This window comes from Egretta garzetta, unplaced genomic scaffold (assembly GCF_000687185.1).
Source record: "Egretta garzetta isolate BGI_Z169 unplaced genomic scaffold, ASM68718v1 scaffold598, whole genome shotgun sequence".
NCBI classification, from domain to species: Eukaryota; Metazoa; Chordata; class Aves; order Pelecaniformes; family Ardeidae; genus Egretta; species Egretta garzetta.
In genome coordinates, this window is record NW_009260621.1 from 140,458 (window position 1) to 158,053 (window position 17,596).

At 52.7% G+C, this 17,596-nt stretch overlaps 2 protein-coding genes across 2 annotated transcripts in view; one reads left to right on the plus strand and one right to left on the minus strand.

Moving 5' to 3' along the window:
- Positions 1-2,187: 2,187 nt before the first annotated feature.
- Positions 2,188-3,406, plus strand: FAM163A (family with sequence similarity 163 member A). Its single transcript, XM_009645286.1, has 2 exons — positions 2,188-2,280; positions 3,002-3,406. The coding sequence occupies exons 1-2, from the start codon at positions 2,188-2,190 to the stop codon at positions 3,404-3,406; spliced, it is 498 nt and encodes a 165-aa protein (XP_009643581.1).
- Positions 3,407-6,556: 3,150 nt separating this feature from the next.
- The window catches only part of LOC104132085 (ADAMTS-like protein 2), a 14,922-nt gene continuing 3,882 nt past the window's right edge, over positions 6,557-17,596 (minus strand). Inside the window, exons 4-17 of the mRNA XM_035900738.1 lie at positions 17,255-17,400; positions 16,393-16,516; positions 15,048-15,128; positions 14,424-14,599; positions 13,720-14,143; positions 12,711-13,131; positions 11,770-11,876; positions 11,454-11,583; positions 10,894-11,107; positions 10,128-10,283; positions 9,586-9,756; positions 7,612-7,788; positions 6,800-6,944; positions 6,557-6,675 (exon numbers count right to left, since the gene is read on the minus strand). Coding sequence (XP_035756631.1) covers positions 6,557-6,675; positions 6,800-6,944; positions 7,612-7,788; positions 9,586-9,756; positions 10,128-10,283; positions 10,894-11,107; positions 11,454-11,583; positions 11,770-11,876; positions 12,711-13,131; positions 13,720-14,143; positions 14,424-14,599; positions 15,048-15,128; positions 16,393-16,516; positions 17,255-17,400 — 2,591 coding nt within the window. The remainder of the gene's footprint in view (positions 6,676-6,799; positions 6,945-7,611; positions 7,789-9,585; positions 9,757-10,127; positions 10,284-10,893; positions 11,108-11,453; positions 11,584-11,769; positions 11,877-12,710; positions 13,132-13,719; positions 14,144-14,423; positions 14,600-15,047; positions 15,129-16,392; positions 16,517-17,254; positions 17,401-17,596) is intronic.

The following is a 17,596-nucleotide window of genomic DNA, read 5'->3' on the forward strand; positions in this document are numbered from 1 at the left end:
TCTCTGAGCTCTAAATCAAATCACAGCTCCCATGAAATGAAGTTTTCTGGATGCTAACGGCCGTCTGCATCATCCATCACCGGCCCGGCTTGTGGCACATCCCTCACGGGGCTCATCGAAGGTCAACCTTTGCCTTTTCCAGCCACCCGCCGTCAGCTTTTCCCTGTTAAGGAAGGCACCTGGGGAGGTGGTAACTCTGTCAAAGGCTCCCCTGTGCATCCCCCCGCTGTCGCTGGTGCCCCTCGCTCTTGGCAGCGTTTCAGGGTGCAATTTGGTAACAGGGCGCAGGAGCTGAGCGTGTCGGGGTCTATTATTAGCTCTGCGTCAGGTCCCCTGATGGATGGAGATGTTAGCTGGGTTATGGACCTATTGATTTCTCAGGGTTTGGGTTGGTTATTTTTTTTCCTTTGTTTCGTGTGCGAGGGCAGCTCGAGGAGGAAATCCAACGCGCACCCGCCTTTTGGCTTCGTACAGGAACTTTCCAAGAGCTGAAAATCAGTTTGCGGCAGGCAGGATCCTGCAAATCACTGCAGCAGAGTGAGGAGCGGGGGTGATTTGGGCGGGGGCGAGAGGGTCATCAGATCTCCCTGGCTGCAAGCGGCTGGCGCTCGGGCACCATCAGTTATCCTCACTCTGGACGAGGCACAGGGGGACGCGGGGACCGGTAATGAAATGCGGTTGTGCTGGGCATCACCGGTGATGGGGGCAGCGGGTGCACCCACTTCTTGGGTGCAAGTCTCTCGATTTTGGTGGAACGGCAGGTTTTGGGTGCGGCATCATCACTTCCTGGCGGTTTGGGTTTACCCGCCTTTGCAGCACCCACCTTTCCTGCCAGTCTCCCTAAAAAAGCAATTTATTTAGCCCCACTGAGGGGGCAGAGGTGGGTGGCATCAGGAGGGATGGAGACACTGGGCAGCCCCCTTGGGCAGGGGGGAAGAGCTGACGGTGGGGGGGTTTTCTCCTTGTGCTCTCTCCCAGGGCCGCTGGCATCTCCCCGTGGCCATGCAGCGCTGCCTGTCCCGGCCAGCTGCCCTGGGGCCGGCGTGACCGTGACGCCGTGCCTGTCCTTTTCCAGGTAAGTGCCTGTGGGATGGCAGGGGGACACTGGGGCTCGCCTGCCCCGAAGGGGATGGAGGGGAGAGCCCCTTTCCCAGCGGCACGTAAAACATTGTCCACTTGTGAGATGATGCATCCGCCTCCCCCATAATTAATTTTAAAGACGAAAAGGCCAAGTGCTGACTAAGCCAGGCCTTCTTCGGCCTGCGAAGCTGTGTGATTCATGAGCCGCTGATAGCACAGCCTTGCCCTGGAGTATTTCTCTGAGATTGGGAAATGCCTCCTTTCCCTGCTCCAAATAAAGAAAATACATATAATAATAATAATAATAATAATAATAATAATAAATCATCTACAGGACCCAAAATGCTTTTTTGCATCACGGAGGTACCCAGGGGCGCAGGCACGGGCTGACCCCTGTCCCTATGGGATGCGGGATGTGAAGCAGGGCTTCCCGAAGGTCCCAAATCAAGGCAAATTCTCAGGAAGCAGGGAGACACGCGGGAAAGGTGCTGGCGGGCCATGGTTAACCTCTTCCTCTGCTCCTTCCAGGTTCAACGCCTCCGTCACTGAACGTAAGTAGCCCCTAGACCCCGTGGCACGGGGATGGTGGTGCGGGCTGCTTGGCTCGTGCCAAGCCCATGTTAGACCCATCGGTGCCTGGCAGGCAGCTGGGGTGCATTTTTTTGGGGGCTCAGACTGCCAGAGTTGTGGAGTTCAAAGGCTCCCCTTTGGCTTTTCCCAGTGTAAACCCAGGTTTGCTTCTGTGTTTTGAAGCAGAAGCTGTATTTTCTGCCAGGAGGATGGAAATCAGCCCTTTTCGCTCAGCAAGGGGGGGGAGGCTCTGCGGGTGGACGGCAGGGCATTTCCCAAAGACCCCAAGGCAGAGGCAGCGGTGGCAGCGAGGGGACGTGATGCTGCATCTTGGGTGTCCTCTCGCTAGGAGGAGGAGAATGATGCTGGACCATAGTTTTCCAGTTGGGGAGGGAAGAACAGGGATACAGTATTTTGGGATGCCTCACAGGTGTCATGTCTCTGACATGATGAAACCATGGTAAGTGACTTTCACGTCCCGGGGTGACGCCTGTCCCTGTGGCCCTGCCTTTCAGAGTTTGATGGAGAATCGGTCGGATGACAGCGGGAACTGTTGTTATCACCGGGGGAATCCTAGCAACAGTGATCCTACTGTGCATCATTGCCGTGCTCTGCTACTGTAGGCTACAGGTGAGCGCCGTGGCCGTCCCCCACCGCGCCACAAAACCCCAGCAGCGTCACTGCTCCTCGGGCCAAACTGCTGCTGCAGGAGGGGTCTCGGTGGGGTTTTCTGACCTGTGATGGGCAGGGAGTTGAAACCCCCTTCTCCCCCAGGTGCTGCAGAATTACGTCCTCTCCTCCTCCCAGCACGGGGGGGGACTCCCCTAAGGCTTTTTGAGGATCTGCAGCGCTTGCTAATTTAGGCGTAGGCTTGGATGGGTTTGCAGTCCTAGACGGAGATTTCTTTTTGGTTTTTTTTCCCCCTGTAAATTAAACGAGGAGGCTTTCAACAACAGCTAGCTACAGCCTCCTGCTCTTTAAAAGTTAATGTGAAGTCTGGGCCATGCAGCAGTGCCCTTGTGATGAAAAGCACAGCGGTTACTTGGAGGAATTTCCAACTGGCATGGTAAAAAAAAAAAATACCTTCCCCTTGCAAACCTCGCTGGGAGGGGAGAGGACGAGTTCCCTGGCAGGTGCCTCCTGCTGCATGCTCAGGTCCTGGCCAGGTTTTGTCCCATGTCTGCTGCCTTGCAGGACCCAGGTGCCAATGGAGCGGAGCAGCGAGAGGCCAGCAGAGGATTTCTCTGGCAGGGGGATGAGGGGAGGGGGGGTGCAGCAGGGCTGGCTGCCAAGCCAAACCTGCCCGCTGGCTGCTTGCTCCCCCCAGTGTAACCCCTTCCCTTTCACACAGTACTATTGCTGCAAGAAAGATGACTCTGATGAGGAAGAGGAGGAGGAGGAGGAGGAGGAAGAGGAAGAGCCTGACCTTCCCACACACTCGCACCTTGGCACGTGCAACGCCTGCAACTCCCGCATGGTGGATGGCCAGGGCAGCCCCGTGCCCCCCCCAAGTGAGCTCAACCAGCATGGGGCTCACAACTACTGCCCGACCTGCTCCCCATATGGCTCCCCCTTTTACATCCGGACTGCTGACATGGTGCGCAATGGGGGCGAGAGGGTCACCTACGCCCCCGCGTGCTACAAGGAGATGGGGCCGCCCATCAACATGGCCCCCCTGCAAAGCTACCCGGTGAGCCGCCACGGCCTCCTCCGCGAGAGCTTCCCGAACCCGCGGGCGATCAGCACGGAGGTGTAGTCACCATTGCCACTAGCACAGGGTGTCCCCAGCCGGCACCTGCTCGAGGGAAGGGGCTTTTCACTTGTCTTTGGAAGGGAGAAGACAAGAGAGACCTCGAAGGGCGACGTTAAACCGGCCCCCTCCGAACCCATCATAAGTGTCATTATTATTCTACTCTATCTCCTGAAGGGACTTGTCTAACGAGGGCTATGTACAGTACCACCTAATTTAATTACCCCAGGCTCCCCCAACTCCCTGAGCCCTGAGCGAGGCCTCCGGTGTCCCCACGCAGCCACCCGAGGTGATGCCCCCCGCCTCCGGCACACGGATCGCTGCGTGGCCACCTGCGAGCCGCCGCCTCCGGCAAATCCCACCGCTGAGCTGGGGATAGCAGTGCTCCTTGGTGACGGGAAAGCGAAGAAGGGAGGATCTGGATCGTCCTGCTCCCCTCGTACTGCGTTAGTTGCCGCTAGCAGTTAGCTTTTTTGTTCGAGTGTAAGATAGGACACCGTCCCCCACCCGCTTCCGTCTTTGCACGTGCTGAAGAAGTTCAAGATGTGAGTTGAGATCACCGCCGGGGGAGGCAAAGTTGCTCGCAAAACCGCTCACCCACGCAAACGGGCACAGGCCGATCCTTCTGCGGCCGAAGCTTCCACCTCTTCTACTCTTCACGAGCTTTCTTAGGAGCGATTTTAACTTGGACCCATACAAATGGCAAGATTTTACTTACGGGAAGAATTGCATCCCTAAAAAAACTGCAGGTTTGGTCACCTTCAGCTTTGAAAGCCCTACCCAGCCTACCCTGACCACTCCGGGCAGCCAGATGGAAGTTGGATTTGGGATGGCTTTTGTTTCTGACGGCAACAGCAGAGACCACCGGGTCACGTCTCCTCCTTTGTGGGGCCTGCGACCTCCCATGGGAGAGTGACATTCAGGTGATCGGGGTCCTCCCCCGTTTGCTTTTGGAAGAAGAGGGTGCAAGACCCGAACCTGGGTTCACTGGCTCTGCGGCTGGTCATGACAGCCAGCGACTCTGCCTTTCTGCACAAATGGATGTGGGAAAAGTTCCTTCTTCCTCCATAAATCAAATTAGGTGAAAAATTACTAAAAGGACAGCTCCGTCATTCACGGGCACTTCCATAGCAACCAGTGCAGGACCGCCTGGCTGAGCACTTCCCATTCGTGGCAGGGAGGAGGGACCCGGACAGCAACGATCCCCGCAGCCACGCGGATGCAGTTGGAGGCGATGGCAGGAAACGCTTGCCATGCCTTTGCAATGTAGGGTACAGCTGCTCAGAAGTGTGTTCGGTTTCCTTTTTTTTTTTTTTCTTTCACCACCACAATTTAGAAATAATCCTGCTGCTCACAGGACTTGGACTTAACCTCCCCGTTCATGCACAGAAAAAGTAGGTCTCTGCGTGGAGGTGCACGCTACGTGAGCCTCGGATGTCTACGTTACCAGGCAAAACTGGCTAATTGACACTTTGGACCTGCTCATGCCATGGCAGCTCTGCTCAAACCACCAGAAGGCAAGGAGCCAGCTGAATGCCGAATGTGGTGACGGTCCTTGTAACCAAACACCTTGCTCTAGCCCACATTTTACACAGCCTTTTGGGCAAACATTGTGCACCGTCTCCCCCACCTCTGGCCCAGAAAGACATTGCATTTGCAGTATCCCGAGACTCAGTCTGGCTGCATCTCTTTATCTCTTTTAGAGAGGCTCCTTCTGTTCTCCAAATAGCGATAGCAGGTCTTTAAATGTCCTCGCACATTAAGGGCAGGCAGGAGGCAAGATGAGAGTCAGCAGCAGCAAAGCACTCTGGATCCCGCTGGCCAGCAGTCGGTAGCTCCTACTGCATCCCAGCCAGCCAGTGCTCCTCCCTGAAAAATCTGTAACTGGAAAAAAGTCTTGGCTAACTCAGTAAATCCCATCCTCTCCCACTAGAGCATCTGCTCAGCTAGGTCTCCATCCTGCTGGGAGCCATGAGAAGTTACCACGTCCCAGCGCGACCTGTGGGTGGCCGCCTGCACAGCTCTGCCAGACGGCACTGCGGTGCCGTCCCCTCGAAGGGCGCAGAGCCAGCTCATGGGCACGGTGGCTCCCAGCGTCCAACTCTACCTCTTGGCACGCAGCAAGGCTCCCCCCCCCGCAATGGCAGCACATGCCAGGCCGTGACCTCTGGAGGGTGGGAATAACGCCACTTTTTTGGGGGTTTTTGCTTCTGTGGGTCACCCTTCTGGTGAAAGGCAGGTGACCACATCGTCATCTTCATCACATGCAAATTAAGCATGACCTGTTGCCTGCTAATGAGGTGCCCCCCCTGGCAAGGCAGTTCCAGAGCAGCTGGATGGCCAAGATGAGGGTTATCCTCATGGCCAGCACAACACCCTGGGCCTGGCACGGCCACATGGAAACAGGTGAGCCTGAAAGGGCTGGAAAGGTGAGAGATGCAACTGTGGGTTTTTAAGGTTTTGGGGATGGTGGAGGAACAGGACAGGGTAGGGGCAGGGATCCCAGATTTTTTTCACTTCAGATTCCTCCTGTTGTTATTCTGTCTTTGTTGCTCAGCTATGGGTCCAAATACAATGTCAGAAATAAATGAGGACTTTGAAATACAAAACAGGAGTGGTTTCTGTGCTTTGGCAGGCAACACAAAATGGGATTTATCCAGTGCTGCCTGGAAGCTGGATCCTGGTGCAAGGACTTTTTTTCCTCCCCACCCTTCTTGCTCCTGCTTTCCTTCCTCGAGTTCCTCTTCCTCCCTTGCCTCTGGCCTAGGTACATGCATCCCAAACCCCCGGTTTTACGTTTAGCTCTTTATTGTGACACAGAATTTTTCAGTGTGTTTTGGCAATTGCCCTTGTAATAGAAGAATCTGCACCCACCGCCTCCAACTAGAGCTCTTCAGAGGTGACGACAGCAAGGACAGGCTTTCCCAACTCACATCTCGGTAGCTTTCTAGGAACTGATGGTTTGTCTTGTCTAAAATCCTCTTGGTGGAGAGGGAACAGTGATGACTAAGTCCTAGGAATCCTTCCTCGCTGAGCAGGCTGGTCTACAGGGACTGGCTCCATAGCCAAGCCAAGTGGGGTGGCTTCAAGTGGTAAAGTCTGGCTCAAGGGGGTTCTTGCCCCTGAACTTGGAAGGGAAGCACGGCCTGGCAGCAGTCAGGGTGACTTGAGCCGACACGACTGGCAGCAAGCCTTCCTGTAGTACCAGTGAGAGCACAGCTTCACCTTCAGCACCAGCACGCAGTTGGCCGTTGCTTTGTCTTCACAGTCTTCTTCTGGGAAGCAGAAACATCCACAGAAGGGGTTAAAAAGGAGACAGATGTGCTTCCCCAGCAGACAGCTGGACAGAAGGAAGGGCTCCCAAAGGGCTCCTCTCCCTCCCTGCCCTGCCAGACTCACCTGGTGCTTCTGTGGGACATGGCTGGAGTTGGCACGTCTGCCTGGCTTCTGGTTTGGAAGTGGGGTCACAGCCCTGAGCCAGCGCTTCCCCCTGGTAACACTTCACCTCACGCAGCCGCACACCAGCACCACACGTCTTGCTGCACTGTCGGGATCGAGAGAGAGGAAAGGGATTGTGAGAGGCTTTTTTTTTTTTTTAAATTTTTCTATAGTTCCCAAGTTCATTCTTCCAGTGAGGCCTCCCAGTCCTTGCTTTGGAGACTGTTCTTGAGTAGGTTTGGGTCAAATCCCACAATGATTTCAAAGTTATGCTCCCCTTTATTACTGAATGAGAGCCTCCCTAAGCTGGGGCTGGGGCAGAGCAAGGGAGGAGTTTGCTTTCATTTCTTTAATGCAACTCAGAATTGTTTTTGCTCTGAGCGTTGATGCTGGAGAAAATGGCTGCTGCAAGCCAGGCCCAGCTTCCCCTGTCCTCCTGTTCCCTAAATGCTCACCAGTTAAAATCAAGGGAAAGCAGGAAAAGACAGAACATCGACTCCTGGCAGGGGAGGAGACGTGTCTGTATTGCTTTGCAGCGCAGTGCATGCTCTTGCTTGAAGCAATAATCCACTCTCTAAGGTTCTCCCCAGCTCCTGTGTGCCAGCCCTTCCACCTGCTGCCCGGTCCGCAGAAGAGCAGAGCTTATGGTCCCATCCAGACCTAACAGAGCCCTGGGCAGAACAGGCTGCTAGAAATCCTCAGTGCAGGGTCACGCTTCACCAACCAGGGTTATAAGGTCTCCTCTCCCTCTTCCCCACCACCCTGAGCCCTACCTGAGACCAGGAGGTAGTGAACCACGTTGAACATGGCCTCTTGAAACAGGCAGCTTGCTCCTCAGGTTTCTGAGAGGCCTCACAGCGCTTCTCGGGGTACTCCCTGTACACACCGTTCTCCAGGCCCGCACATAGGACGACTCGGGTCTTCATCCCTCGCCCGCAGCTGGCATCACACTGGGAAAGAGAACATAACAGCCAGGTAACAAATGACGCTCATCAGCTGTACAGCTTCAGTAAGATGGCATCGTGCTCAGAAGCAAGGTGCATCATGTACGTGCTAATGCCACAGTCGATAGTGCTGCCCAGGTCAGCAGGAGCAATGGGTGTCTGCAAAGGAGCCGAATTTCTTAGGGAGCAAGGACGGGAGCTGGTAATTAGTGTTTAGTCAGCACTGGAGATGCCAAATTCACCTTGTCTGGCCTTGAGAGCAGCTGCCACAAGGGACCTGGAGCAGCCAAGGTAAAGATTACAAGAGGCTGTTTCTGTCTTATGTGTATCTATGTTCTCAAAAACCGTGTAGCCTATTCATGTAGCAACCTACCCCCTGGAGTACTGACAAGCTTTGCGTAGGCCCAAGGGGCCCAAACTGGTGCACTGCAGGTGCTTTGCATGGACAAATACTGCTGAGCCCAAAGCTATGCCGGCTTAGCTGGGAGCTCTCACTCTCTCAGGACACCACCAAGAGAAGCACCAGGAGGCAGGATCTGATTCTAGCTCAGCTCTGCTCCCTGATGCCCATGGACGCAGTTGCCAGTTTGATCTTTCACTGCTTTGTGCCCTTCACCCCAGCAGGGCCAGCACAGCTGGCTTGCATCAGCCCTCGGTCATCCTGTGAACTCAGAGCTGATCAGCCAAGAGAACACAGCAAAGGCAAAGAAGCTGGCACACACCAAGGTGGGGAGGTCAGCTGGTCTTTCAGAGTTCAGGTGAGTGTAATAGCCCAGACACAGCTGAAAAACTGCACTGCAGCAGTTTGTGACCCACACCTAGGCCAGAGCAGGACAGGGTTACAGGACTGCCATATGTCCCCAGGTTTAACCAGTTTGTGCTAGTTACTGGTGCTGGAGGGAGACTTGGGTGAATGTAGTCAACAGCTATAAAGGGTAGCAAAATGAGAACAGAGGTTTAGCTATGGTTGCAGGGGAGAGGGTTTGGCTGCTTCTCTGGTTTCCTAGAAATCTTCTTCCTTAGCACTTTGTGAATCCCTATTTTTGCTCAAGACTTCAAAGGCAAAGCCCAAACCCCACAACTGATTCAGTGGGTTCCTTCTGGGTGCTCTGGGGTTTGGACCAGCTGGTAATGGGAAGCCCAGAGGCCCAAGGCCTTCAGCAACAGAGGGGGAGTAAGTAGACAGCTGGCAGAGACCGACTGCTTGGTAGAATGGGGCACCTGGACCACGTTCACCGGAGCACCAGTCCTGAGGCAAGTACACAGTCATGACCTGGATTTGACTTCCAGGGCAGAGATCTGGGCTGTGGTTCAGGTTTACCTCTGGCTGTTACTTATCGGAGATGAAGCTGGTTTTTCTGGGGCTTTCTTTTTAGTGGTGGGATCAAAATCTTGGGGGATTGAGTGTCCATTCTGGACAGAGCTCTGCTGAGGTGTCTGCAACTGCCAGCTGAGAGCCAGATGAGGGAGAGGATGGTTTCCTTATGACGTTGCTGCCCTCCAGTGGAGGTCCCTGGGAAGGCAGCAAATGCCACAAACTTTGGGGTTGTTTTTATAGAATCATTTGGTTGGAAAGGACCTTTAAGATCATCGAGTCCAACCGTATGGGTATGTTGGAGGGTAAGCTGGGGTATTTATTGCTCCTTCCCTCTTTCTGGAAGGAACTAGGATGAGGGTATGGCTCCTTGGTTGGAGGTTCCACCACACAACCTTGCTCTGCCAAGGGAGCCAGGCTCCCACCATCTCCTGTAGGATATGGGGTGGAAAGGACAGCTGAGGACACAGGGCCGGGCTTGACTTTACCTGGTCCCACTCCTGTTCCACCCAGTGTGCAGGACAGTTCTTGTCTCCACATGGATGGACAGCCAGGGGCTTGGTGGCTGGGTCGCACTGAGAGTCAGAGATCACTTTGCCCTCCATGTTGCGACACGCGATGAAGCGGCTCATGCGTCCCTCACCACACGAACCTGAGCACTTGGAGGAATAAAGGGCATTTAGACACATCAGAAAGCAGAAAGGAGGTGTCAGGGTCAGTGGTGCCAGGAACCTGAGTCCAGAGCCTAACCCTGCCACTGGGACTGCAGCACCGGATCCCAAGGGTCTTTAGAGGCTTCCATTCATCAGGTGCCGTGAGCTTCCCAGATTATTGAATGAAGCTCACCTCACAGCTAGTGAAAATTTACAGCATGGAAAGGCAAAAATAGATATTGTTCTAATTTCTTTAGCTTACCCTCTGCCAGAAGAAAGCCAGAAGAGAGCAGTAGCATGACTGCCCACCTGCTCTCTCCTGCTAGTCCTGCACCCTCAGCATCAGGTTCAAGGAGAAGCAGACAGTCTGGACTCACCGGGCCCCAATCCGAAGTGGTCCAGCGGCGGTCGCAGGGTGGGCCTGTGCATGCCTTCTCGCTGCTGGGCTTCCGGGACTCATCACAGAGGGGTGTTTCCACCGAGCAGCGCACCTCCCGCTTCATCGTCCCCTGCGTGCCACACCGGGCTGAGCACTGCAATAGCCATACAGAGTCAGCCCTGGGGCTCAGAAGCAGAGCCCAAGGGGGACAAGCAAAAGCGAGGGAGGCAGCTATGGCTTCACTAGGGGAGAGGGTAAGGGCCACAGCAGGGACAGAAAAAGGACGGTCTATCTCTTCTGCTTAATTACTTTGGGTCCTAGAGCTCCAATGCTCCAAGATGCTGATGCCTGGACTGCTATTCAAAGTCACTGGGCAGCTCCACTGTCCCAGTCCCAAGCAGGCGGTGGGAAGTCAATCAAAGGGATTTCAACTGGGGTTTAGCTCCTCTATGTCTCCATGCTGTTTCCCCACCTGCCTTCAGTTAAGTCTTTAGAAAGAGGGAGGCGAAGGCTCTTGCTGACAGGGCTTTCTTTTGGTCAACATCCTGCTTGAGGAGTGACCTTAGAAAAAATGTTTTGCGATGGCCTTTGTTCACTGGGCAGTGCCATACCAGGGGAGCAGTGGGTAAACGCAATTCTTGTTTCCCCAGGATGTAGCTGGCCAGGGGTGTCCTCAGCACTCAACATCTGCTGGCCACCTTCCTCCAGGCCCCAGCCCAGCCTCAGCTGCTTACCTCTGGGAGCAAAGCTCCCTTGCTGCCTACCTCGGACCACTCGGAGAGCTCCCACTGGGGCCCACAGGCCTTGTTCTTGCAGGCTTTCCTCTCCATGGGCCTGGCCAGCCCAGCTGACTCACAGAGGTCATCATAAACGGAGCTGTCAAAGCCTGGAGCCAGCATCTTCCAGCAGCGCACAGTGCGGTACTGATAGCCCTCACCACAGGTTCTGGAGCATTCACTCCACCGGCTGGTCTCCCACCTCCACGAGCAGCCCCCAGGAGAGAAAGCACAAAGGAAAACCCAGGTAAGGGGGACAAGGGACATGGGGTGGCTGGGGAGTGCCTGCATGCCTGGGACTCCCTCACCCAGTAGCTGCTGCTATGAATCTGCTCATCACATGTATGTCTGTGTTTAGGCAATGCTGTTCTTGAAAGCCAACTACTCTTAGCAGGCAATTTAGGCAGCAAATTCCCTCCCTCTTTTTGCTTGCAAGGGGATATAAGGGTTTAGCTGTTGAAGCATACCTATACACCAGAAATGGTGGTATACTTTGAGCAGAAAATGATCCTTACAATGATACAACAGCTGATGTAATTTCCACTCACCTAGGCTGGCAATCTCTCCCTGTGCAAAATTCATGGGTAGGTTCTGGTCGGGTTAGGGCATCACAGTATGTTTCATCCACTTCCACTCCGTCATACCGGACACACATTGCATAGGAAGTGCTGATACCTGCTGGGCAATCAAGACCCTCTCTTAGTCAGGCTCCATCAGATCTAAAAGCTTCCTCCCACCATGATTAAATTACTGGAGTGCTCCCTGCATCTGAAACTCTATCTGTTGTTTTAAAGAATACCAGTATTCGTTCCATCAACAGCCAAAAAGGACCTCACATGATCAGCCACCTGAAGCCAAACCTACCTGAAGTGCACGTGGAGCTGCAGGGGGCATAAGCTGAGACTTTCCACCGATACATGTCAGCCAAGCTAATTTCGTCATGGCCCACGGGGCTCACATCAAACTCATTGCTGTGGAAAAAAGCAGAGCTAAAACTGAAAAATTGCTGCAAACATAAAATATAGTGAATTTGCTCCTCACTGTCTTTGAAGATGGGAAGAAACCCAATGCTTCTGCTCTCCATCTCCCCTACCTTGGGCAAGATGCACCACTGATGAACAGAGAGTGCAAAGCCTTGATCTACCTGCACAATTCAACTAGCAAGGCTGTGAAAAGCCATGGATCAATATCCTCTGAGAGGAGGCATCATTCACAGTGAGACTTGTCTATATCATGATCTTTCAAACATGTGGCTGCCCTCAGCCTCAGTTCATGCTATCACCTCAAGAGGCAGAACGTTAGGTTGGAAAGGGGAGCTCAAGCAAGGGCCCTCTTATCATATAATGGGGTGGGAGAGTTCACATGTGGCTTGCCAGAAGTGTTTAGAAGTTGGCCCTCATTTTCCTACCAAATGTTTATTGAAGTTAGAGAGGCATGTGTACCCAGAAGAATGGGACAGAAGGGGTATGATGTGCTGGTAAATGTGTGCCTGGAACGTGCTATAGACTCCTGGCCTTCTTTACAATCACATTAGTGTTGGCCCCCCAGGTCCTTCAGAACCCATTTAAATGGATCCCTTAGAGACGGGGGCAGGGGCAAAATACATTCTGGGAGCTCTGTGTCAGGCCAGTTGTGCCAATCAGTTTTTGGAGGACACACCATTGGCCAAGCATCTACAGCAGCTGCATGGATAGACATTGGAGAATGGGAACATCAAGGACAGCAGCGAGACTACCGGAGGACTGGCTTGACCCTCCCTCCCCAGCTAACCATGCTCCTGTTTTGCCCAGGAAATCAAATGCCACCTTTCAGTGCCAGGAGCTTGCAGAGGCTCTGCCTCGCTGATGTCCGCGGTTGGGCTGGCACCTAGCAGAGGGCTCTCCACAGATGCCGCCGTGCTGTAGTTGGCTGCTTCCCCCTGACTCCCTGCAAATGCCTCCACCTTCAAGTCCTCCAGTGAGTTCTTACGGGCCGGTGCTTTGTGGAGGCCCTGTGGCCACCGGGCAGCCATCTCAGTCCATAGTCCTGCTGTGGAGTTCCTCAGGACCAGCCTGGCTGCCAGGTGCTGCAGCTCCCTACAGAAGGCAGTGTTGTGCGGGTCTCGGTGACACAGTCGCCTGAAGAGACGAAGCCTGGAGGATGCTATGCGGCTGTTCTCTGAGAGCTCGGATCTCCTCATGCTGTAGGGTACAGCTGTGCTGATGGAAATCTGATTGAACCTGAGAGCTGGAGGCAAAATACAGGGATGCTTTAATTATCTTACATGGCTTATACTTCAGAATGTGGTATCCAACAAGGCAAAAACCATTGAGTATTTGGCCTCAAAATCTTAAATTGCCACCAGGGTGCACCAGCAGGCCTTAATTGCCCTGATCAACCTCACACACACTCTCTGCCCATTGCTCAGGAGCTCCATTTAAGCTCAAGCCTGGGCCTTCAGACCTGGCCTAAGCAATGCTGCAGGTGCACTTTGTCCCTGAACTGTTGTTTGGCTTTCCCAGATTGACCTCAGATTTGACTTGTCACCTTGCTTTCACCTGATGGTCACTGCCCTGCTTGCCATGCTCAGATGCCATGGGACTGCCCTGCCTGACAGGGCACTGCTTGATCCGTATCATGGCCACACTCTCCCAGCACTTCTTCCCTTACGGAGCCACTTGCCCCTGCTGCTCCCTGACAGTCTCCACACTGCTATTAATCATCTTTCCCTCCTGTCCACTCTGAAGGTAAAGCCACCTTAGATTTCAAGACCAATGTGGGATGTCCACTTTCAATTAATAAAATGGGAGAGAAGGAAAAAACAAAGCAACCAACCCAACTCTGTTTCTCTACCTGTTGCTGTTGCTTCCTCCTCCTCTTCCTCTCCTGCTGTGTTTGTATGGTAGACCTGTCTTATCTGGAAGTCATACTTCTTCTCTTCACCTTGTTCCCAGCCCCAGTCCTGAGTCTGGCTGGTGGAGTTGGTCTGGAAGAAGCGTGGATGACTGAAGCCTAAATCTTCATGCCCTTCCCTTAGAGGAAGCTGTTCACTGGTGTCATCTGGTGACAGGGAGAGCCATGTGGCATTAAAGTCCTGGTCAGCCCTGGAGTTGGCTGGAATGGGATGGCTCTGGCTGGTCTCTGGTAGGTGGTGATAGAGAGGTCTGTCTACAGCAGGGGCTGCAGTTTGGAGAGGTGGTATCCGTGGTACAGTGTAGTCATAAGTTATGTGTGGCATTTTCCCATTGAAGTTATAGTACTGGAGGAAACAGGGAAAGAAAACAAAACTGGTTTTATCTTAAGGACATGTACTTCCTGGAGACCTCTTCTAGCTACATCCAATTTGTGACGGATGTTAAGACAAGATAGCATCCTCATAAATCTAAAGGAAACCCCCTCCCAGACGTTATCTGGCTTCCTCAGCTACCTACACACTCAGGTTTGGCTTGGGAACCAGGTTAATATTCCCTTTGTCTAAGGGAGGCTCACAATTTTGGGATAGGTAAGACAGGAAAGCCTAAAACTAGCTGCTCACATACCATGGCGTTCAGAGACTGGTTAGTGGGTCCATGAGCTATGATATATTCCAGCCCGTCTGAGTTCAGGCTCGAGGGACGCCGATACTTGAAGATTGTGCCAGCTACCCTGAAGTTTTGGGGGTTGTCAATGGCGGAGTTGCCATTGAAGAAGAAATGCCCGGATTCATCTGCAAGCGCTTGAGAGAGAGAAAAGGGACAAATGTGATGCTCCGTGCAGAACACCAGGGCTGCACTGGCACTGAGGAGAGCAAACAGCTCATGACCAAGAAAAGCCCAAAAGAAAAAGAACTGCAGGCCCTCCAGCGTCCATCTTCTGCATCAGGTCAGATCAGCAGTGTTCAAAGCCTGCTGCTTTTGTTTCCCTCTCCAACAAGAGCACAAATGTCTTCACAACAGGAATGGCCCACAGTGAGCTTGGTTTCCAAATGTTCCTCCTTGCTGCTGGAAATGTGGTAACCTTGGTTTATGGAGAGATAAGTGCCCATTTATTAAAGTGCCCAGTGCGTGAAGGAAATGTTCACAGATAGCTCTCTCACAGGCACAGATAGGAGTGCACAAAGCCCTCTTCCCACTTCACAGGCAGCTGAACGGGGACTTCCATGTCCATCTGGTTCCTCTGCTTACCTAGGATGTTTTCTGTTTTCCTGCGCTCAATGATGAGGATGTCCGTGGCACCGGCAGGGATGTTGGTGATGAAAACGTAACCTGAGGAACAGAGCATAGGGTAAGGAAACCCAAGGACAGAATAAAAAGGCCTAGGTAGGAAAAGCAGCTCGTGGGATAACTGTGTACATAGGAGGGCAGTGCTGCCCTTCATGGGGAGGGAGCTAAGGACATAAATGCGTGTTGCACCAGTCTGTGAGCTCTAATCCCAGGTTCCCTCTGAAGTTCCATTACAGATCACCGTGACAGGTCTCTCAGGCTCAGTCTGAGCACTGTTGGGTTTGGAGTCAGGAAGAAACTGCACAAGTACAACAGTCTGGTTTCAGGTGTGTGAAAGAACGTGCTCTCATCTCTTTCTGGCAAGAGCACAGAAAAAGCTTACTAGTTATCAGGGCTGATGCTGAATAGAGGATGGAAAAGACCACTAGTCCCCTCAGCTCCTGACTCAACAGAACTTGTCTCAAGAGTAGCATAAAAATTGACCTCTAAAGGGAGAGGAAATAAGAAGGCTCTTAAATTATGTGGTTTGGCAGCTTGTCTTTCCTGCTAGAAATGCAGGTCTTGCCCATTCTGTAAGATTTTAGAAGGACTGGAATGGGAGGCCAAAACTGTTACCTGTACTGCTAGAGGGGTTAGCACCATTACCCCTGCTCTGGAAAGGGGCCTGAGTGCTTTTCTAGTCTGGTGTCTGCAGAGAGCGAGGTAGACTAGCGAAACAACAACAGCAGGAAATGATGTTCCAAAGCCTCCTCAAACCACAGTTCATTAATCATTAATGAGCATACCACAGTCTATTCCTTCTGTGGGTGGAGGAATGGGCCATGAGGTTGCAAAGGATGAATCGCAGCTCCCAGTTTCAGACTGTCCCTCAGCTGTGCCAGCCATAGGACTGGGGAAAGCAGGAGACTAAGTGTAGGCTGAAGCAAACGTTGTGACCCTCATTGTAGGAGCTTAAGTTTCAAACGAACACGTAGCACAAATAAAAGAAGATTTATTGATCTCTTCACGTTATCTGAGGTGGGCAAGATGCCAAAATCAATAGGAACAAATAGATCCCCAGCTGCTTCCTATTGTAAAGAGGTGAAGGGAAACCTTACCAGCCTAATATTCAGCACATCAAACCAATTTCCTCTGACGATTAAGTGAAAAGGACAAAATACAGGCATGTAAGCAGGGGCAGCACTCTTCAGCTCTTTCTACTAAGCAGCTGGGAAACTCCTACTCGCATTCAAGCCCATCACCCTTCATGTCAGCTGGTGGTAAGAAGTAGTAGGTGAAGTCTCCAGACTGTGGTAGCAGGGAGTACCTATCTGTGAGATTGCCTTTCGGAAGCTGCCCGAGACACGGTGGCAAGTGCTGCCGTCCCCTCCACACACCCTGCATCTGTCCATCGTCCGGGGTGAGTACAGGCTCCCATCGCACCCAACTGGCTGCAAAGAATAAAACAAGAGAGGGTTTCCTGGGGCCAGCTTATCTCCACAGGTCAGGGCCTTTTCAAGGAAATGCTATCGTGCTCTTTTGGTGAGGTTCTGGGGGCAGGGGAGGTAGGGTGTAACTTAGTTGGAGTGGAGTAATGAATTAATCCAACAGCAGCAGAAATTCACCTGTGTAACCCATAACCACCTACATTGTGCCCTTGAACCTGGGGCAGGGGCTTGTGCTTGTAGGTGAATGGATTAAGACTTGGGTAAGCTGTTTTGGTTCCTTCTGCCTCTGTATTTAGGCCAGTCCTTCTCACTGAAATAGTGACATACATCATCACCCTCCTGGAGATGCTGCACCAACGGCAGGCCTTTCTAAGGTTGTAAGGCACCTCTCTGTAACACTATATACAACCACCCTTCATCTATGCCATATGAAGTGAAAAATCAAATGGAAGATTTTTTTTTTTAATTGGATGACTATGTAAACAAACCTGCAATTCTAGTCTTCTCTGTGCTGGCAAGAAAGTGCTGTCACTCAATGGGAACATGTGGATATATATAATTCCCTTTGTGTGAACCTCTCTGCTCTCCTCTAGCCCACAGACATTCAAGAGTGAATGTAATTACTCCACGCCAGGCCTCAGTCTCAATTCCCTACTGGGACCCCTGGCCTTGTGATGACCAGGAGATCCAGCCATGCACTTACACTCCCAATTTCTACACTACTTCTTCCCAGAGCCTCACCTCACACTTCCCATTGATGCAGACCCCTTGGTAGGTCCTGTCCTTGCAGGAGGTACCATCCTGAGCTCGGGCCATCAGCTGCCTCTCCCCACTCTGGGTGGTGCATTGGAGGTCACATGGCTTGTTGGAGATACTGGTGTAGTCATCTGAAGGAAGAGAGGCAGAAAGTCACCAGGAAGACCAAGGTACTCAGAGATGGGCAGTGAGGAAGGGGACTTTCCTCTTATCCATATTGATGGTTTGATATCACCTTGGATGTTCCTGCTGCTTGAGATGAGACCTCAAGGCTACAGATTTTGTAGCAGTAAAGGGGTCATGGTATGAGGCTGCAGCTGGGGACCG